General features: G+C 44.6%; 1 protein-coding gene across 2 annotated transcripts in view; it reads right to left on the bottom strand.

The window, feature by feature from the left end:
- Positions 1-4,729: 4,729 nt before the first annotated feature.
- NTF4 (neurotrophin 4) overlaps positions 4,730-22,394 on the bottom strand; it is a 39,001-nt gene continuing 21,336 nt past the window's right edge. For both annotated transcript variants that reach the window (XM_033960671.1, XM_033960670.1), the window contains one exon: positions 4,730-5,932. In XM_033960671.1, coding sequence (XP_033816562.1) covers positions 5,228-5,911 — 684 coding nt within the window. In that variant the 5' untranslated portion in view covers positions 5,912-5,932 and the 3' untranslated portion in view covers positions 4,730-5,227. The remainder of the gene's footprint in view (positions 5,933-22,394) is intronic.

Genomic DNA, 22,394 nt, shown 5'->3' with positions numbered 1-22,394 from the left:
TCCCTCATTTGCCTTTCTTCTAAGATAATATAATAGCTTAGGATCACTTTTTAAGATCAACATGACTTAGGGATGCTTTGTAAAATATATGTGGGTCAGGGCCATTCTTGAAGGTTGCATGATTCAAGGTCATGCTTTAATGTCAGTTTGGCTGGGGGCACTCTGTAAGATTAGTGCATCTCATTGGATCTCTCTAACATCCATGCCGGGCTTTATAAGGCTGCTGAATCTTGGAGCCAGTCTTTTAAGGTTAGCATAACTCGGAATTGCTGTGGAAGGATGAAGAGGCATAGGTCCACTCTATAAGGTAAGCAAAACTCTGGGTCACTCTGTAAAGTGGAGGTGGCTCTGTAAAGTAGATATTGGCCCATGACTAGTGTTTAAGGTTGGTGCAGTTTAGTTGCTATATAAGGTCAACATGTCTTGGGCTTTTCTTTAAGGTTGGTGCAATTTGGAATTGTTTTTTTTTTATGTGGGTGTGGCTTGGGACTTCCACTCTAAAGGCTCTTCTAGTCCTAGTTTTGTCCTAGCAGGCTGTAGTTTATAGTGCATCTTTGAAATCGCTCAAGAAAACCAGAACTCTCTGCATAGTGGAAGCTAAAACCAGTACCAGATTGGTCTGTTTGTTTGACTTGGGTGAGGTGATCACTCTAGCTGCTGAACCCCTTTAGGACTTCACTCCAGGAAGAGAGAGAGCCTGCAGAACCATTTGACTGATGCCAGCATCTTACTATTGGTCAGTCGTGCTGCCTCTTTTACATTCCCTTCTTGTGATTCATATTTGATTCCCTTTTATATGCCTTTTTGTTTGGGTTCTGGGCAAGCTTTTGTGTGTTTACTTTGCCGTGAGCGGGAGGCCCAGCTGTACCAGGCTGCCTGTGTATCGTTAAAAGAAATGCTAACCAGTCCCTTACCTCCTGTTCCATTCCATGCTCCCTGCCCCCACCCATCGTGCCTCCTGGGTTGGGGCAGTGGTATAGAACTTGTGTGGCAACACAGCAGATGTTTAATCTGTTTCATGTTAGGTACTGCTGGAATTGATAAAGTCCTCTGCTGCTCTCCTGGTACAGAGGGAAAAAGCCTTAATGCAAAAGAATAGCAGAGATGGACAGGACAGCATAGAAGAAAATTGATAGGCAGGTGGGGGAGGGTTACTATATCGCTCCAGAAATAGGAGGAGGGATTGAGAAATCCAGGTTTTACTTCTATTTCTTTCAATGGATGTAAAATCCAGATGTCTCAATTCGTCCTCCTTTTTCTTGAGCCATATGGTAACCCTAGGGAAGGGGGAAGATGGAGTTGAAAGCAGCCAGACTGGTGAAGTAGGTAGTACTAACAAGGTGAATTTCTCATTGCTCTATTTCTGTCCTTCCAGGGGTCCCGGACCCAATCACTTAACCTCTCTAGACCCTTGCTTGGATTATAAACTCACTAGTGTTTTAGCCCGTTACATTAATGGGTGTTAGGTGCCCTTTCCTATGTCCTTAGTGCCACCTCCTATGTTCTTAGTGCCCCCAGTGCCTCCTTCCAATGTCCTTAGTGCCCCCAGTGCCTCTGTCCTGTGTCCTTAGTGCCCTCAGTGCCTCCATGTCCTTAGTGCCCTCAGTTCCCCTTCCTATGTCCTTAGTGCCCCCAGTGCTTCCTTCCTGTGTCCCCCTCACTACATTCCAGAATTTGTCACACCCCACCCCCGAAGCCAGTTTGCCTGCCTCCGTCCCTCCCATACTCCTGTGCAGTAGAACCGTTGTTTTTCCCCCTTCCCCCACCACTACCGCTGCCGTGCAGCCAACCCCACTGGCCCTCCCACCTGACCCTCCCACCGCAAGACGACATACAAACCTCCCGACTCCAGCAGCATCCGCAGCACTCTAAACACGCTGCTTCACGGCCTTCTACTGCCTGTGATTTCCTCTGCTGCGTCTCGGGGACGCGGCAGAGGAAATCATGGCAGTAGAAGGCCGCGAAGCAGTGTGTTTAACAGTGCTGTGGACGCTGCTGGAGTTTGGAGGTTTTTGGTCATCTCGTGGTGGGAGGCTCGGATGGGAGGGTCAACAGGGTTTCAGGAGCGGCGAGGAGGGGTGGGAGGTATGCCGATGAACAACTTATTGAGGGGGGAGCTGTAACGGGCAATGGTGTAAGGGAGCCAGCAAGACCGCAGGGACCTTTGTATGCGCGCATGCACAGTCCTGCCGGCCATGAACCTACTGATCATGGATCACGCAGGTAAGAGTGCGCATGCGCGCTTAGCGTTTTATTATAGTAGATTGTAGCAGTTTCTCTTATGCTGTTCTAACAATTAAATCATTATGCTGTTGTGCCAGACAACTTGTAACTACTTTGATTCTATTAGGTTTTTCTGCATTTGTAGTGGGATTTAGCAAGTGCACTATGAACAAGACTTAGGTATTCCCAAGAACATTTAATAGTGAGCTTCTCTTCCATGGTGAACAGCCTCACTGGCTATGCAAATAAATATTTTCCAGGCGCCTCTTCAGGACACAGGACTGCCCAGGCCTAATTCCTTCCAGGCACTGGTTACGCTCTGCACGCTCACCCGTAACTTGCAGCAGGTGTGCGGACCGATGCCTTTGCAGTGTAACAGAAAGCAGATAGGAGGCAAGATGCCAAGCTTTAGAGGGGAAAAAAGATCAGCCATGCCCATAGGAACAATCATTTCACCACTGCTGCAAACACTGTGCTCTTCCCACATCAGTTCAGGCATGGTTAATGTGACCATACATCCCGTTTTGAACAGGACCATCCCGTTTTTAGATCCCCTGTCCTGTTGTCCCCACACACAGCTTCGGGATGCCGAAATGTCCCATTTTCAGAGAAAGCGTCCTGAAACTGTATGTGAGGACAATGGGACAGGCAACTGCGGAGCCTGGGCTCTCTCACAGCAACAGGGCCAGGCCAAGCAAGTGCGGTGACTGCACAATGGCCGGCCCAGAAGCCTTCTCCCTGATGTCAATTCTGACGTCACAAAGGAAGTTCCAGGCCAGGCAGAATTGATGTCGGGGGAAGGCTTCTGAGCCGGCCGTTGTGCAATTGCTGCACTCACCTCGTCTGATCCTGCTGCTGCGTTGGCAGCAGGGAAGCAGGGAGAAATTGTCATCGTCGTCAGTGGCATGGGGGGAGGCAGGGTCAGGGAGAGGGAAAGAAAGAAAAAGTTAGGGGAGTGTGGCGGCAGTGGCTTGGGGGGGGGGGCAGGGAGAGAGAAAGAAAGGATGCACAGTTAGAAGGAAGTACAACTAGAGACTCACCAGACAACAAAGGTAGGAAAAATGATTTTATTTTCAATTTAGTGATCAAACTGTGTAAGTTTTGAGAATTTATATCTGTTGTCTATATTTTGCACTATATTTGTCTATTTTTCTATAGTTGTCACTGAGGTGATATTGCATATTTTAAAGTCCTCTATCTTGACCTCTTTGAAAAACCCCCGAATATAAATGATAATTAACATTTTCTCTGCATACAGTGTGCTTTGTGATTTGTGTTTTTTTAATTTTATGGTTACCATTATTAATAAGATATTGTGTGTACATGAAAAATGAATGGAAGAAATTGGGGGCAGGGCTAGGGCAGGATTGGGGGTGGGACTGAAAAATCAGTAGCTGTCCCGTTTGGTTTCAAAAAATAAATGGTCGCGTTAGGCATGGTTGAAAGCAAAAAGGGGCACTCTTCAAAGGTCAAGAGCTTCCCCAGACTACCCAAGTCTAGCCTTGAAATGCACAGGGACTAGGATGGTTTGGAAAGCTACAGAAGCTCAAAATCCTTTTTATTGGAAAGAGAAGTTTCTGCATGTGTTAAATAGAATATTTAAAAGAATCTTTGTGCTGCTACAGCCTAGAGCGGTTCCTGAATCTCAATTAAGCAGATTTACAGTGCTTCTCAGCCAAATCCTGGGTAAAGTGACCAACTAATCCTAGTCCTGGTTTTGCCCTATCGCACGTTAGGAGTTGTAGTGTTGACTTTCCAATTCAGTTCTCCAAGAAAGTCAGAACTACAACTCACAGGAAAACGGCCTGTTCTGTTGACCAAGGATGACAGACATGGTCACCTACTGTTTACCAGACCTTTGTGGCCCTAACTGGTCACATAGGCTACAGAGGGAAGGTAGAGGAAAGACAGTGGGCTCCCAGACCTCTGTTCTTACTCATACCCGAGATAGAAGAGTAAGAGAAAATGAATGGGGACTTCAGGACTTGAGACTCATTTCCAAGCAGACCACCTGTGTATACAGGACAGTTTGCACTGCTCCATGGCTTGGCTTAATGGCACAGGTTTCTACTTCTGGAGAGGACACACCTTTCCATGGAAGTAAACAAGGGCTGTGGTTTAGAGAAGGAGGGAGACAGGAGCCGCCTCTGGAGTCTCCCAAAACAGAAATTTGCTTTAACCTTGTAACCTTCAGAAAGTAGAGAAGAGGAAGGATGGTAGGGTGGCAGAAGAGAGGAAGAGCCAAGGGGCATATGCCCAGCAAAGGAAGATTGAGGTAATAGCTCATTTTTTTTAGACACCAAGAGTTTTCTTTTGCTTTAAGGAAACACATAAATCATTTCAGTATAAGGGGGGAGCGGGTTAGGGGAAGAGACATAGCAGGCATGATGGGAAAGGAATTTTTGAATTAAAAAAATGCAATAATTATTAAGAGCCAGAGGGAATTTTTTCTGCTTTAGTAGGTTATTCATTACAATGTAACAGCAATAAAAAAGTCCTATATATTATATATATTTATACACACACACATGTACATGTGTGTGTGTGTGTGTTTGTGTATATATATATATGTATGTATAAAACACACACACACACACATTTCTATCAAACAGCACATGGCTCTGGGAACTCAGAGTCCCCAAATAAGTTAAGGAGGGGCTGATTGCAGAGCATTAAAATAGCTGGGGGAAGGAGGAAAGGATTAATAAATAGGAAAACAGAAACATGGAAACATTTGGGGCAGGAAGCAATCTTCACATGCTTGCTTTTGGGGAAATAAAAACACAGTTTGCTAATAAGTTACAGTCTCTTCATATGTACATGTATGTGTGTGTGTGTGTGTGTATATATATATATATATATATATATATACACATACATACACACACACACTCACACGATATATACACACAGTATATTTATATACACTCTGTACAAATAGAATAGTAAGTGAGTTAAGAGCTTAGTTGCCAAAGTGAGGTGTAGAATCGTGCACTGTTCCTTCCTATGTCCGCCCAGTACGGCTCAACAGAGTGCAGACACAAGCTGTGTCAATGCGGATCCAGCGCCAGCCCACCAGTTTATCACTGTCCATGGTCAGTGCACGCACATATGACTGCTTAGCCTTGCATTCAGAGGTCCAGTGCCTTCGATCAACTCCACGGCAGCCACTGGACGTGCCCCCTGAGGGGTTGCACTTGGTTTCAAAGAAGTATTGCTTGAGAGGCCCTCTCAGTGTCGGCACTTCAGAGAGCACAGTCACCATCTTGCCATGGATGTCCACAGCATTGCGTTTGTCTGTCACCCAGATGTTCATGCTGTCACACACAGAGAGCTCTCCACGCCGCGACGGATTGCTGTGGTCCGAGGGATCTGCACGCTTTGCCCTAGAAGTCCTGTTTGCCTGCTCCAGCTGTCCAGCATGGTCCTCCATGAGAAAAAGTACAGGGGGTCCCAATGGTTCCTGGTGGGAGAGGGCCACCCTGGGGGAATAGAGGTCCCAATCCTTGCCGGTTAAATTAGGGTAGGAGGACCCCAGGTCCAGAAGCAGTGCAACTGACTCGATGTGTTGGTCATAGTTGGTGCTAGAATTGATGTGTTGGTCCCCGCTATTGTCCTGGGTTTTAAGGGGCGCAGCGCTGATGGCACAGACATATGATATCACCATGGCATAGAGGCCGACGATCATTACTCAAACCAGCATTCACACCTGCGGGGGAAGACCAGAAAGTACCATTAGAAAATAATTTTCATCCAATTCTATGAAAATTGCAAAGAATAATATGTGCTTCCAGATACATTACAAATACAGGCACAACCCACCACATGCGTCACATGCTGTGGTTGAAAAAAGGGTGGACGGTGGAGTACAGTTTTCTGTATCTGCCTAATCCAGGGAAAATGATGAAAACCATTCTGTTTCTTTTGTACAGCAACTGGTTATCGATCACAGGTTTACTACTACTTGTTATTTTCATAGTGCTACACAGGTTTAGCACTTATTAAAAATTAAATTGTCCATAGCCCTAGGTAATCAACAAATATAGATGTATTTATAACATCTGTAATTTATGATCAATCAATGCAATGCTTTGGCTGCATCAGCATCAACAGAAAGGAACATGCATTTAATCTTCGAAACCCGCACTTTACATGATGGCATTTCTTCAATGCCAAGGCTTCAAAAGACCCATGGAGTCAATGACATCTACCCCAATGTCAATTTTGAGCACTTGGGGAGGGAGGAGCTTCTTCAATTGTTAAATGAATTCACTCAAAATCACTGGCTACCCTCCCTGAGATCCTGACTTCTAGTCAGGCACAGACTTGGGTATTTCCCGTGGCATACTTTTCTGGGTCTGATTCAAAGCATGCCTTGGGTTCAGATTATGAGCCAAGAGAGTTCACTAGAGAAGTGGCTTCCCATTGGACCTATCTCCTCCTCAGGAAAGAAGAAATTTTTCTGAAAATCTCACCTCAGATTTTCTTAAGGAGACAGCTAATTCCATTTAAATGAGAGAAGGAGGAAAAACCCAGGGCAGAAATGTTAGAGATATTCTCCAATTCCTTGTGATTTTCATCTCCTCCCCCCAAAGGAAGTCCTGATGGTGTCTGTTTACAAGGTCCTGAGGAACACATAGATGGCAATGTGGGAGATCCCCCTCACTACCTATTCTGTTAATAAGAAGGCAAACTCCATGCAAAGGCTTGCAGATTCAAGGAGCATCAGTTTCTTCACCATTCTATGTGGATAAATCTGCTCTCAAAGGAGCCAGACGTTCCAAAAACCCACTACTCTGTGCTCCCAAAGAGAGATAGGAGGAATGTCTTTCGGAATATGTTCTGTTCCCACATAGCTTCTTACTAGCTCTTCATGAACCAATCCATGAGAAACCCTTTGCATAAGACAGGAGTAGTGTATGAAGATTCCCTACTTGGCAAGGCACGTCGACAAGCCTTACTTTTTAAAAATTATTATTAACAACGTTTTTATTGACAATGAAACATTACAACACCAAAGAAGAGAAAACAAGCAGGCGTACAGCTTTAGTAGAATAACTAAGCATAGAGCAGGTTATTCACCAAATCAGCCCCACTTCTATGTCACAATACAACCATAAACAGGAGGAGGCAGAAAAGCAGAAGGAGAGAAAAGCAGAGAGGAGAACAGGAGAGGGGAAGTAGGAGCAGGAGAGAGCAAGGGGCATCAGAGGTAGCTCCGCCCACCCCCCTTCATCCACCAGAGCTCCTCCTTAAAGGGGAGAGATCAACGGAGCTCAGTTAAACAGGCTTGGGCAGGCAAGCAGGAGGCAGAAAAGCAGGAGAGAAAAGCAGAGAGGAGAACAGGAGGGGAAGAAGGAGCAAGAGAAGGCAGGAGAGAGCAAGGGGCATCGGCGAGAGGTAGCTCCGCATACCCCCTACGTCATCCACCATAGCTCCTCCTTAAAAGAGGAGGGGCCATCAGAGCTCAGTTAAACAGGCTTGGGCAAGAAAGCAGAAGGAGAAAAAAAGCAGAGAGGAGAACAGGAGAGGGGAAGAAGGAGCAAGAGAAGGCAGGAGAGAGCAAGGGGCATCGACGAGAGGTAGCTCTGCCCACCCCCTACGTCATCCACCGGAGCATCTCCTTAAAAGGGGAGGGGCCAAAGGAGCTCAGTTAAACAGGCTTGGGCAAGAAAGCAGAAGAAAAGCAGAGAGGAGAACAGGAGAGGGGAAGAAGGAGCAAGAGAAGGCAGGAGAGAGCAAGGGGCATCGGCGAGAGGTAGCTCCGCCCACCCCACGTCATCCACCGGAGCTCCTCCTTAAAAGGGGAGGGGGCCACCGGAGCTCAGCCATTCGGAGTGTGAAGGCGAGTGTTAAAGGCACTGGCCTTAGCGAGAGCGCCTTTGCGAAGGGCCTTAAGAAGGGACGAGCAAAGAAGAAACACTAAGGAAGGACACCTACACAGGCAAGTACCACAAGGGCAACAGGACAGACAAGCAGTAGATAAACAAACACAGTAGTAGCAGAGGGCAATCATAGCAGACACAGAAGACACCCCACAAGCAGCAGAGTTAAAAATCAAGAAAAGGACTTCACAGTAACACCGAGCATGCTACACAGATTCCTACACAAGAAGAAGCCACTTCAGACGACAGACCGGCAAGCGGACAGCAATGGATGCAGCAGACAGAAGCAGGATATTGAGCTACCCAGTTTTCTGCACCATTTGCCATATGTAAGACTATCTCCCTTCTGGGAGGCGGTCTTATGTATGCACTTGATGTGAGGAACTGTAGGGCCTGAAGAAACAAGTCAGACTCCTGGAGGGCAGAATACTAGAACTAGAAGCACTTCGAGCACTGGAAGAGGAGGACAGAGAGGCAGAAAACTTCATGATAGAGGAAACCGTTGAAGAAGAAGTCAGGGAGTTAGAGAAGTTCATCGAACTGGCTCTCAGGGAGGCTGTGGAAAATCACCAACAACAGTGGAGCTGCCAAGATACACTTACAGTGAGCGAGGACCAAGATACACCTACAGTGAGTGAGGACCACCTGGAGGACAACCACAAGGAAGACGAGTTTGGTGCAAGCCAACACCAGGATGAGGGAAGATGGAAATGCACAGAGGACACGGACCTACGGCTGGAGAGATGGTCATACACCAGGGACACGGACCTATGGCTAGAGAGGCAAGAGAAGATAGAGAGGACAGCAATCATCGTGGAGGACTCAGACAAGTCAACAGCCCCATAGCGGGAGGAAGACAGGATCGGCTGGTGACCTGCCAAGGTAGAAGATATAATGAACCGCATCGACAAGATTATCGACAGCGTGGAAGAAGAGGATACGGCAGTGGAGATCCACGTGGGGACAAACAATGTGAGCAACAGGAACTACAGCAGGGAAGGACTGAAGGACCAGTTCCGAATACTAGGAGGGAAGCTGAAGATCAGAACACTGAAGGTAGCAATCTCGGAGATCCTGCCAGTACTCAGGGCCGACGAGAAGAGGCAGACGGAGCTGCAAGCAGTCAACGCATGGATGAGGTGCTGGTGTGAGGAAGGATTCCACTTCATGCACAACTGGACAACGTTCTGGGGGAAGAGCAAGCTATTCAGGAAGGATGGACTCCACCTCAGCGGAGACGGAACGAGGCTACTTGCAAGCAACATCAAGAGAGAAATTGTGAAGTTTTTAAACTAGGAAGAAGGGGAAAGCCGACAGTTGAACAAGAGTCAATGGTTCGGGAACTGGTATACCCAGAGGAACCATGCAGGAAGATAGCGGGGAAGACTCACCGGATCATAGGCAAGACAGAAATCCTGATGAATCGAAAGGGACACAAGAGGGAAGGAAATACAAGAAAGTAACAGGCCGCAAACTCAAGTACACGAACGCAAGGAGCCTAAGGAATAAGATGGGGGAATTGGAAGCTATGGCACAAAAAGATAACCTTGACATCATCGGCATCACAGAAACATGGTGGAACGAGGAAAACATCTGGGACACTGTGCTTCTGGGATACAAGCTATACCGCAGAGACAGAGTAGGTCAAAAAGGTGGGGATATTGCCCTATACATCAAAGAGGGAATTAAGTCTACCACTGAGAACACGTCAGAAACGAAAAATAAAGTACAGTCTCTATGGGTCAAAATTCTGGGAACAAATGGAACGAAACGAAGATCGACATCTACTACAAACCTCCAGGACAGTCCGAAGAAATTGTTCACCCTCTTCAAGGTAGAGAGAACGAGAGGGCACTCTCTAAAGTTATAAGGGGATAGATTCCGTACAAACGTAAGGAAGTTCTTCTTCACCCAGACAGTGGTAGAAAACTGGAACACTCTTCTGGAGGCTGTTATAGGGGAAAACACCCTCCAGGGATTCAAGACAAAGTTAGACAAGTTCCTGCTGAACCAGAACGTACGCAGGTAAGGCTAGTCTCAGGGCACTGGTCTTTGACCTAAGGGCTGCCGTGTGAGCAGACTGCTGGGCACGATGAACCACTGGTCTGACCCAGCGGCAATTCTTATGTTCACCCCATCCCATTGGAGGTGAGCAACACACAAAAAAAACATTAATCACGAGCATGATACCATTGCCCATTTATGAGACTTCAATGCAGTCAATTTATAGAGCGTACGCCAATCAGTCACTTTGCAGACTATCAATCTCCAATCCGGGGTAGTTTGCAAATTCCAAAACTGAGCCACTACCACTTGAGCGGCCGTTAAAAGTAGTTTATAGAAGGCCACCTCTCCCTTCTCCCAAGCCGAGAGCAAGCCTTACTTTTTAACTGAGGTCTGAAGCTCATAGCCATGAGAATGTGTGAGCTCCTACAGCTGTTACAGAAGCCCTCAATATCATATATCATCCGACCATGTGCTTTCCACACTCCTTCCCCTCCACTAGACAACCACACAAACTCAAACATTCATTGGTCTGCAATTTCCAAAACAGCTTAGTTATCGGAGTGTATAGCTTTTAGAAACTGCCTTTGGGGATACTTTTTTTAAAGCATTTTCTGCATGTAAAACATTTTAGCCATGGTTAATGGCTCTTATCTAATTGTACGGGTGTGTACATGCATACAAGTGTGCCTGCTGACAGGAGCATGTACTTAGACATAATTTGTGTATAGACATTCTGGTGGAGCTGGAGTTGGGTTGCAGGGTACATGCTTACTTTATAAAAATGCACACTATATAGGCTCCACATATATAAATGTGCCTGCCTCGAAGGAGGTGCAAATCGGTGTGAGACTGAGGATTATTATAAAAACAACACATGTACTTTGCCTTTACCTGCTATGGTTTTTAAGTTTAATTATCAAAATCTTGGGGGGCGCGGGGAAGAGGAAGAGCACAAGGCTTAAAGGTTTCCCTTGGGTACCTAATATTCCTGCATTGGCCTGGCCTCTCTCACTTTTGTGTGTAGTGCCCTGAAGAGCCTTTTCTATTGACGGAGTGTAATTAGAACTGCTTTAAACATCTTTATTCAAACAGAAATAATCCCAGTTGGGATAAGCTCCCAAACACCTACAAACATCACGCCCATACCTACTGCCCTGTGAATCACAAACGCGCTTCCATAGAGGCACAGGATGTACCCAAGCATCGTTAGTGCTTAGGGTGTGTGTAATAAATACCATTAGCTACACGTGTTTCCAAGATATACTAAGTGATATCAGAATCATGTGTGATTAATGGCTGACATAGTCCTGCTTTTCAAAACACTGCACCATATACAGAATTGCAGATTTGTTGTAGTCATACTTGAAATATTTGAGCCAGAATGCAGTGTCATACTCTAGAGAAATTCACAGGGGGCCTGTCCTTTTGTTACTTAAGAGTGGTGGGCGGAAGGAGGAGAGAATCCTTCTGTACTAGGGTCCTTGGATCTAATTGTTGGGTAGACTTCCCCCCACCCTTCTTGTGGACATTCTCACAATCAGATACTCATGGGCATGTGGTCTGCTCAAAAAGTTTCCAGGAAACACCCCCCCCACACACCATTTCATATAGTACTCTACCAAACCAGCTGGTAGTGAGAGATCATTGTATACCTCCACCACTTTGTACACACAAACATACATTCCCCTTACTACGAGGACAATACCTAGACACTGGCTTCCTCCTCCTTACTGCCGCAGTGTGCACAAAGCCGCGAGTAGTGGCGGCGGCGGCTCCTCACGCGTCCCATGCCTCCTCCAGAAGCTTTCCCTCTGACGTTGCGACATCAGAGAGAAGGCTTCCAGTTGAGGCGCAGGACGTGGGTAGGAGCCGCAACCTGCGGCTTTGTGCACCCTGCGGCAGTGAGGAGGAGGGAGCCAGCCCGAAGATAACACCGGGGGCGGCAATGAAAACGCTGGATCACACTGTGGGCCGCATAAAATGGCCCGCGGTCCTTGAGTTAACACCTATGGTTTAAGAGAAAGGCAGATTAAAAGACTCTAATTTTCCCTGTCTTCTCAGCCTGTAGTTACATGGAAAACCCACAATTTGAAGTGTCTGTATACAAATGCTAGAAGCCTAAAAAATAAAATGGGAGAGTTAAGAGTACTTGTTGATGCTTCCATCTCTGCTCAGACCAAAAATCCTTAAGTAATACTCCCCCCCTTCTTAGTAATGGTTCTCTATTATTAAGAATTTTCAAACTAATGTCTAGGTATTGTCCTCTCGCAATTTCCCACTAAATACCTCTCTTACCCTCCTTGTTCCTTATGTGTTCTAAAATTTTTTCTTGTCTCATTGTAAGTCGCCTTGAGCCTATATAGGTATTGTGCAATGCACAAATACCAGATTAGATTAGATGATGAGTATTCCCATATGGATTGATATCAGATGATGAATTTTATGACATGATCTTATTGTTGATGTTTTGATAAATCTGTAGAGTTTATCTTTTATATATGTATCTTTTGTTACCCGCTTAGGGAGTGGGCATCCCTCCTGCCATTTTGATGGGTTTGGGGAGAGAGGTGGGCGGGCTTTTTTTCTTTATTGGTTAGATATTTTGCATAATACATGCAAAATATCTGTGCCATTAAAAGAAAATTTTTTTAAAACCAGGCAGGTCTACAGCAGTCAGGTTTTAGGATCATAAAACCCGATGCAAAATAGCCAAGCAAATGTAAGTGAATCAATCGCTTGGCTATTTTGCATGGGGTTTTACTAATTTGCATGGCCGGATCGGAAAATGGGTGGTCGAGGGGGAAAACAAGCGGTGGGCCGTTTTGTGAATCGGGTCAGTTAGCAGCAGTCGTCACTAAACCTGCGACGATCGCTGACTTTAGTGAATAGGGGCCTTAGTCCCTTATCTGCATTTGGCTTATTCTTGCTGCACACCAGCTTGAGTTAATGTCTTTAAAATTTGGTAAATAAACCTAATAGATAAATAATGGAGGTGATTTTAGAAGGGACAAGGCACCACGTAAAGTGTGAAAAGCTGGATTTACACATATATAAATCAGCATACAGGTATGAGCAGCAAATTTAGAAAAGATAGAAGACTGCTGTGGTTATATGTGGAAATGGCTGCATGGAAAAATTTTAAGGGGAGGTATGTTACAGGCATGGTTTCAGTGGTCCTTCAATGTATACATGCTTTCTGTATTAAGGGAAGGAAGGGGGGAATGGGCACTTGTATACTGCCTTTTTGGCATTTCAAAGCTGACATTCAAAGTGGTGGGCACTGGAGGATTAAGTGACTTGTCCAAGGTCACAAGGAGCAGCACCGGGATTTGATCTCACAAGCTCTGGGTGCAGCCCTTCCTCACCAGTATGTGTCAGTATTTACCCCTGCTTCGAGTTGTGCATAATTCCTTGAGGTTTGGGCAAATAAAAACAACTCTTAAGCCCCCTTCCTGACTAAAAGCCTTTCCTAAACCCTCCCTCTCTTGTGCTTTTTAGCATATTATTTTCCCTTTCTACAAGCGGTGCAGGAAAACAGAAATAGAACCCCATGAAAAAAAACACTAGAAATTGCACAAGTGGGATTGGAACCGTACACATCAACCAGGGATGTATCAAACAAATAAATCTTTATTGAGTGAATACACATACCAGAGACTGTTATTTTAATATCTCAATAAAGAATTATTTGTTTGATACATCCCTGGTTGAGCGATTCTCTTTCTACATGCATCTCTTTAATAAATTAACTGCTGCTCCCCTCTTATTTGTATTAGATATTTTATGAATTTTGTACATTCTTTATGGAATTATTCTCCCCTATGTTCCCTTGCCCTTAGTGGAAAAGGGGGGATTTCTATTTTCCTTTTCTGGATCTCATTTCAGCTTGTGTGGTTAAAGCTGGTTCCCAGTAGCCCCACAGGATGTGGCGCTAGAGTTGAGGTTCCAAGAAAATGAAGACAATAGTGGGATTTTTTGAGGTGTCAGAGATCACTAAGGGCTCCTTTTACGAAGGTGCACTAGGGCCTTAACGCGCTAAATTGCCCCGCGCACAAGCCGCTACCGCCTCCTTTTGAGCAGGCGGTAGATTTTCGGCTAGTGCGCACTATAGCACGCGCTAATCCGATGTGTGCGATAAAACTGCTAGCGCACTTTCGTAAAAGAAGCCCTAAATGTGGTTTCAAATAGGCTGTCTGCATCAGGTCACTGCTCAGCTCTTTGATTACTGATGACTCAAAGTCATCCTCCACACTTTGGTCCCAAGTTGAAGAAAATGGACATCAGTAGCCACAGCTGTAATTCTCTGCACATGTTTCTGGCTTTTGTTTTCTATCCTCACTCAATTCTGTCTCCCCTCTCATCTTCAGGGAAGCAGGGTTGCGGAGTTTGAGATTGACTCAATACTAACATACAAAGGAAGACGGATGAAGAAAGACTAGAGTGGAGGAAAGGGTAAGCAGCCATTTCTATTAGAATCAAAGAACTATACTGCAACCACTCCTCCAGCTTTCCAAACACAAATTCCCCTCCAAGCCCTATCCCTCCTCCCACAATTGTTAAGACCAAAGTCAAAATTGGGTACATATTTCTCCAGCAATGCTTCCTTGAATGAGAAGATGAGACTTCATCACTCATAAAAGAAAAAGCTAGAAAAATCAGGCAGGAGAAAACCACAAAAATACCTTAAGTGTAAGGACCAAGTAACTGTTCTGTAACAATATAGAGAAAGAGAAAAATATCAAATAACAAGAGGTGCAATCAGACATTGAGAATACAGGATAACAGAAATAAGGTACTGTCTTCACTGAACAGAAAATAAGGAACCCAAGAACAATATCTGTCTTCTTAATGGTTTATTTCAACTTCTTGGCCAAGAACCATGACCTGAGGCCAGTAATGTCTTGAACCTTTTAGCTAAGGCTGAAAATCTTTATAAAATGGGAGATGAACATCCCATTCCACCCATTATTTTAACCTTATTTAAAAAAAGAAATACAAATAAAAACCACCCACCTCCTATTATAAACATTTGGAAAAGTGACTTGTCACTATAAGAACATAAGAATAGCCCTACTGGGTCAGACCAATGGTCCATCAAGCCCAGTAGCCCATTCCCACGGTGGCCAATCCAGGTCACCAGTACCTGGCCAAAACCCAAGGTGTAGCAATATTCCATGCTACCAATACAGGGCAAGCAGTGGCTTCCCCCATGTCTTTTTAAATAAGACTATGGACTGTTCCTCCAGGAAATTGTCCAAACCTTTCTTAAAACCAGCTATGCTATCTGCTCTTACCACAACCTCCGGCAATGCATTCCAGAGTTTAACTATTCTCTGAGTGAAAAAATATTTCCTCCTATTGGTTTTAAAAGTATTTCCCTGTAACTTCATCAAGTGTCCCCCTAGTCTTTCTAGAGAAGATGTAAAGCATCTTAAGATTTCCTTACAAGTCTTGTGCATTTGCCTATGGAGGCCCTCAATTGCTCATCACTTTTAAAAATAATATGCTTTCAGGCAGCAAGCAAAAACTACAGATTCTTTAATAGGGAAGACTTCCTAATTAGGCAAATAAGCTGTCAGAAACCAAATTTGGCCCTGAGGCCCCCATAGAAGATGGCACGCACTTGTTCTCTGGCTCCAATTGGCCACCAAAAAACTTGTGTCAGTAGCTAAAAAACAGCATTGTGCCTCTAAGATGAAGAATAAAAATTGATGAGCAGGCCATAATTTGATTGAGAGTAATGGATGTTAGTATTTTCCATGTGATCTAGTCACGTCCCATTAGCAGCCTGAAACACCTCCCCATTACCGATGACCCTTGAGGCCCCTTCCAGCCTTCAGTGAAGCAATATTGTTGCGTACAATCTTTCCCTCGACTCTCACAGGGTCTACAAATGCATGTTTTTGATCTCACTGACTTTAAAGAATAGCAGGGCCAACAGACAATCAAAATAAGAATCACAGACTCAAGGGAACGAGTACTGTCAAGTCTCCATCAGCTTAGACACTGTGCTATTCTCCTTCTCTGTGTCAGGACAAAGCCAACATCATGTAATATTCCTGGGAAAAGAGAAGGTACAGAGGTGCCCGATGGCATACTGGATTTACAGGGAATTAATTGCCAGCAAACCTTGGAACAATAAAGCAGCCCTGGGATTATTCCCAACAGCAGAATCTATGGACAACATCTGTGCACCATTACTGAATCTGAAAGATCTTCAGCAAGGTGAAACAGAGCATGGTTTAAGCATATCTTGACTTCTCTCTCGCCTTCCAACACTAACAGATTCTGTAGTATTGCTAAGATTCCTTCAGGAAAAGAGGCATCATGCAAAGGCTGCTAAACACAGATCATCTTCACCAGCTTCCCCACCTTATCTCTTGTTCATTCATAGACCCCTTATTCAGTGTGAGATTTCAGTATAGTATGCATTTACATGTTTACTGTTCAAAATAAAAAGGGTGAAACCCTCAACAGTTCACCTCAGAAAAATGTCTTCAAAAAACATATAAGACCTCTGAATTACAAGGAGAAGACAAAAGCAAGAGTACTGTAGTCCAAGAGATAGAAGGGAAGATGCATAAATGAAAAGCTTAAAGAGCATCGCTTTAGAACCTCCAGCACTGACACACTACATTACCTCTGCTGTATCACTGCACCTGGGGATCTCCAGCAATGACACTCAGCTGCAATACCTACACTGCATCACTGTAACTGGCAATCTCCAGCAAAGACGCATGACTGGGTATTGCTCCATATAGCATGTTCCAGTATAGGTTACGTTTACGTTACCCTTACTTCTTGGCACACTTACTCTAAAGTCAACATCTTTTCTCAAGGTGGGGGCTTCAGCAAAAGCTCCCAAACCCACTCATGAATACTGGTGTGACAAAGAACAATTGGTACAGCTGGAGTCTGCTAATGAGCTCATGGTAAATTAATCCTAATGATCCCTTAAACGCCCCCCAATCTTACAATTCCATTCAATCCCCGAGGAAGCCATTTTGTTTAAACTGTGAGGGAGGCCAAAAGTGTTATGGAGAGAAGGGACTTTTCATCAACATTCAGCCATAGGGTACAGAATTACAATGCAAATACATAATCTAGTTCCAAATGTAACTTCCTGCATTTTGGGAAGCCACAGAGGGTCCTTACTGGAGGAAATGTGGGCGATGGGATGAACTCTGTGTTGCTACAGGAGGAAAGGTAGCTGGGCCTTGCAGTCTTTATCTAGCCTCATATGCTATAGCCAGGCAGAGAATTGCCCACATTGCAGTCTACTAACTCCAGCCACAGCTCAAGAGTGACAAAGAAGGAAGGAAGAGCCAGGGCCAGCTTAACCAGGAAGCAAACTAGGCAGTTAGCAAGGGTTACAGCTTCCGAAGGACAATGATAAAGAACAGCTGCAGTTAAAGCAGTAAGCTCCTGACAGCTGTACAAACTTTGAGAACCATAAAAGAAAATGTTCAGTCAAAGACAGCATAGATAAATATCAAGCAGGTAATGGCTCTTGGAAAATAGGTTCATAAAGTTAGTACTTAAAGCAGGGGTGCCCAATAGGTCGATCGCAATCGACCGGTAGCTCGCCAAGGCAAAGTGAGTCGATCACCCAGCACTCATTTGCCTTGGCGATCTATCGGGCCGATCAGTCTTCCTCTCCCTGACGTCAATTCTGCCGTCGGAGAGGAAGTTCGGGCCAGCCAATCGCTGCCTGGATGGGCGGAACTTCCTCTCTGACAGCAGAATTTACGTCGGGCAGCGGAATGCTGATCGGCCCGAAGCAGGGAGAGCATGGGGCGGTATTGGTGTCGGAGCCTGTTATCCATTGGTGGCGTTTTGGCTCCTGTTCCCCGATGGCAGCGGCAGTGGCAGTGGCTTGGGGAAGGGCAGGGAGAAAGAAAGAAAGGGGGCAGGCAGGGAGACAGAAGGAAAGAAAGAAGAGAAACAGAAAAAAAGAAAGGGGGCAGGCAGGGAGACAGAAGGAAAGAAGAGAAACAGAAAAAAAAGAAAGGGGGCATGAAGAGAGAGAGGAAGAAAAAGTTGGGGGAGGGAATGAGGTGTGGAGGAGAGGAAGCATACAGGCTAAAAGAAGGGAAGAAAGATTGTATGCACAGTCAGAAGAAGAAAGTGCAACCAGAGACTCATGAAATCACCAGACAAGGTAGGAAAAATGATTTTATTTTAAATTTAGTGATCAAAATGTGTCTGAATTTATATCTGCTGTCTATATTTTACAATATGGTCCCCTTTTACTAAACCGCAATAGTGGTTTTTAGCTCAGGGAGCCTATGAGCGTCAAGAGCAGCACTGGGCATTCAGCGCTAAAAACTGCTATTGTGGTTTAGTAAAAAGGGAGGGGGTAGGTATTTGTCTATTTTTGTATGGTTGTTACTGAGGTGACAGTGCAGAGAGTCATCTGCTTTGACCTCTTTGAAAAAACCCCGGAATAGGAATGATAATTAACAGATCTAAGAGTGATCATGTTTGCTGAACTTAATCCTCAAAGTCTCAAGGGGAACCAGGGTCTGAAAGTTATTGAGGGGCAGGGGAAAAAGGTTCAAAGCTGTAGGTTCACCTAAAATATCTAGTCTTGAGCCAAGCCTGGACAAAATGGTAGACTATTATAAAGAACCAAATTCCAGAACATATACATAAGCATAAGAATAGCCATAGTAGGTCAAACCAATGGTCTAGCCCAGGGCTGCCCAAGTCAGGTCCTCGAGATCTACAGGCAGGCTAGGTTTTCAGGATATCCACAATGAATATGCATGAGAGAGATTTGCATATCAAGAAGGCAGTGCAGGCAAATCTCTCTGCCTGCCAGTAGATCTCAAGGACTGGATTTGGGCAACCCTGGTCTAGCCAGACAACAATGGCCAATCCAGGTCCCAAGTACCTGGCAGAAAACCAAATAGTAGTGACTCCATGCTTCAGATTCTCAATAGCAGACTATAGACTTTTCCTCCAGGAACTTGGCCAAACCTTTTTTTAACCCAGCTACACTAACTGCTGTTACCACATCCTCTGACAAAAAGATTGGGGGCACCAAACACAGAACTGAGGTGCTCAGCATCCACAGAGCTGCTCCTCTATCCTTCCTATCTCCTCATAGCTGTTTCATTTCCAAGTTATAACACCCAAACTTCCCCCCTTGTCCGCCAAGCCCCTTCCCTTGTTTAAAAGCAGACTGCCCTTTTTGATATAGCTTTCAATCTTTAACCCTACTCCTCTGCCCTCCAACCCAGCCAGCTGATTAACCGTTCCCTTTAACTGTATCCATGACATCTTGTTTGTCTGTCTTGCCTGTTTAGATTGTAAGCTCTTTCGAGCAGGGACTGTTTTCTTACTCTTTGTGACTCTGTACAGTGCTGCGTACGTCTGGTAGTGCTATAGAAATAATTCATAGTAGTAGTAACTTAGTGTATCGTTTGATTAGCTTTTGAATGTAACCCTTCTTTTATTGAAATTAAACATTATCTCAATCAAGATAAATCTAGTCCAAGTACTGTAGTAAATATAAACAGCAACCTTTACAAAAAAGGGTAAAAATAAGTTAATCGAAGAAACATATATGTACCACAGATTGCAATAAAGGAGAGCAAGATAAAGAAACCCTGAAGCTCAACATGTAATTCAAGGATTCTCTCTGCGATTCGTTTTGGGTAAGGCAGGATTTTAAATAAACCATAAAGATATAACAGGAAATAACCCCCAGCAACATAATATACAATCCCAAATGACAGAATCTCACTTTAGTTACTAAGTAGAATTCCATGAAAACGACAGCTTTCTTAGCATCCAATAGAAATGTCACCCTAACCTTGCCACACACTCTGCTTAAGGAGGTGTTCTGTCCCCTTTACCGTTTTTTGTTGTTCTTTTCTGAACCTTTTTTAGTTCCACTATGTTCTTTTTGAGATGGGGCAATCGGAACCGCACACAGTACTTAAGGTATAGATGCACTATATGAGTACAGAGACATAATGATATCTTCCATTCCAAAAAATTCCTTGGGGGCAGGGAGGTAGGGTTACCAAATTTCAGGACAGGCTAATCTGGTTCCAGTTTTACCCCAAGACCTGTATAGACTCGTAGTCTCCCTTTTCTTGTGGAAATCCACAGGGGCTTCAGAACTACAAGTCCTTGCAGACACTGGATAATATCAAGCCCATGACCCTATAAAAATCTTCCAAAATACAAATAATAAAAAGATAAAGGTACAAATAGAAAACCAAAAAAAACATCAGGAATGGCTTAAAAACAAGATTTGTTCCTTTTTCGCTAAAGCCCTTTAGTTCAAGTGAATTTCAGTCATTGTTGAATGTGGTGGAAAATATAAATTTCTCAGAGAATTGCTGGGGAAATCCCTTGGGGTCCTTTTACTAAGCTGCGATAGCGTTTTTAGCGTGCGCAGAATTGCCCCACGCGCTAAACCCATGCTACGCAGCTAGAACTAACGCCAGCTCAATGCTGGCATTAACATCTAGTGCAGCGCGTGCTAAAACCGCTATCGCAGCTTAGTAAAAGGAGCCCTTAGTGTTCTCTAAATTCTGTTTTCGCTATAATGGAGGGTTCCAACCCCCTGAATCCCCTCCAACAGCAGCGCGAACACTAACCAATAAAGTGGGGAGTTGACACCCCAAACCCCCCGTCAGAGCTCTTTAAAAATTACTTTTTCCCCTGCGCGCTTCTGTCTTGCGCCAAATTGTCGGCGTTGGATTGTCAGCGCACTGTCGTCTTGCGCTCCACTGTCTATGAACCCCTGTGAACATTTGAAGCCTTCAAAGTGGATGAACCAATTTCAGAAAATTCTGCTTTCTTTCCCTACACTGGTCAGGATTTTCAAAAAGGTTATTCATAGACCTGCTAGAGTTTTTCTCACTACATCTGCTGAAGATAGGGCTTCAATTGTGTAAGGGTTTCCCCCTCCCTCACTGTATTGGTCATTGGTTGGAGATTGTTTTCAGGGATCTGCTGGAAATGCTCCTTGTAGGGTAAGGAGGAGTAGATTTTTTTTTTTTATAGATCAGATGGGGCGAGGGGGGAGAGTGTCACGAGGCTATGTGTGAAAATGTTGACATTTTGTGAACACATGTGTAATGTGCTCTTACCCCTCTTAAGAGTACCCTGGCAGTGTCAGTACATGGTGGCCTAAGCCTTATCAGTTCTTTAGACTTAGTCCTCCGATTCTGAAGATATGCTTATAGAATGTCATTGGGGACTTTTCAGCAAAGCTCTTGCATTGTGAGATAATGTAGAAATCGGAATATGTTTCAAGGGAGATAATGAAGGAAAGAGCTACGGAGCTTTTCTGCAAAGCAATGGGCACCTATATCCTACTGCACTAGGCTATAGAGAAGGAATGCAATGCTAGACTGCACAATGTAGGACCTGCTTTTTATGTCTTCTTTTTACTACGTAATAGATCTCCCTAGTTAAATAAAAGGTGTGCACTGATTAATAGCATGAACCAGGATAGTTTTGGAGGGTGGAGCAAGATGGCAAATGAGTGCTGTTAAATATAGCTACACTTTCTGGAGCCAACCGCTCTTCTGTTAGCATTTGCCTTTTCAGGCCTATGGTAAAAAGAACATTCCTCACCATCACTTGTGGCTACTGACCTATTAAATCTCACTAGTACCTTAAATGATGACATTGATGAGAACTGGGTCTTCAGCTGCATCCTCCCCTTTTGAGAGGTAGATCTCTTTCAGACATCTCAGTCCAGTCTCCCAGAAGGTGTGTAAGGTCTCATCACTGCCACCAAAGTGTCTTTGATAGAGGAAGTTTTATGGTTGGAGGTAGTCAGGTAGTGTCCCAGGAGGGGCATACCTACTGGAGATGATGGACTGGAGATCTGCAGAGGATCTTTCAAAAGAGCCACATTCCCCATCTATAGCCACTGTGAAACCTTGAGAAATCAGATGACTCTTTTCCTCACATTTTATTGCACTAGAGCAGGGGTGTCAAACTCAATCACATAAGGGACAGAAATCTAAAACATATGCTAAGTTGCGGGCCGAATTTTTTATTAAGACACTTAGGGGTCCTTTTATTAAGGTACGCTAACCGATTTAGCATGCGCTAAATGTGCACCTTAATAAAAGGACCCCTTAGCCTTAGTAGAAGTATAGGGTTACAACCTCTCCAACCCCATGCCAGCTCTGTGATATAAACAAAATAAATAAAAGACTTTTCCTCTCTCTTTTAGTTCACGCTTGCTGTCTAACACCAGCTCTGGCAGGATACACATTTCAAATCTGACACATTGTAATCACA

Source organism: Geotrypetes seraphini, chromosome 10 (assembly GCF_902459505.1).
Source record: "Geotrypetes seraphini chromosome 10, aGeoSer1.1, whole genome shotgun sequence".
NCBI classification, from domain to species: Eukaryota; Metazoa; Chordata; class Amphibia; order Gymnophiona; family Dermophiidae; genus Geotrypetes; species Geotrypetes seraphini.
This window is presented reverse-complemented; position numbering and strand designations above follow the sequence as displayed.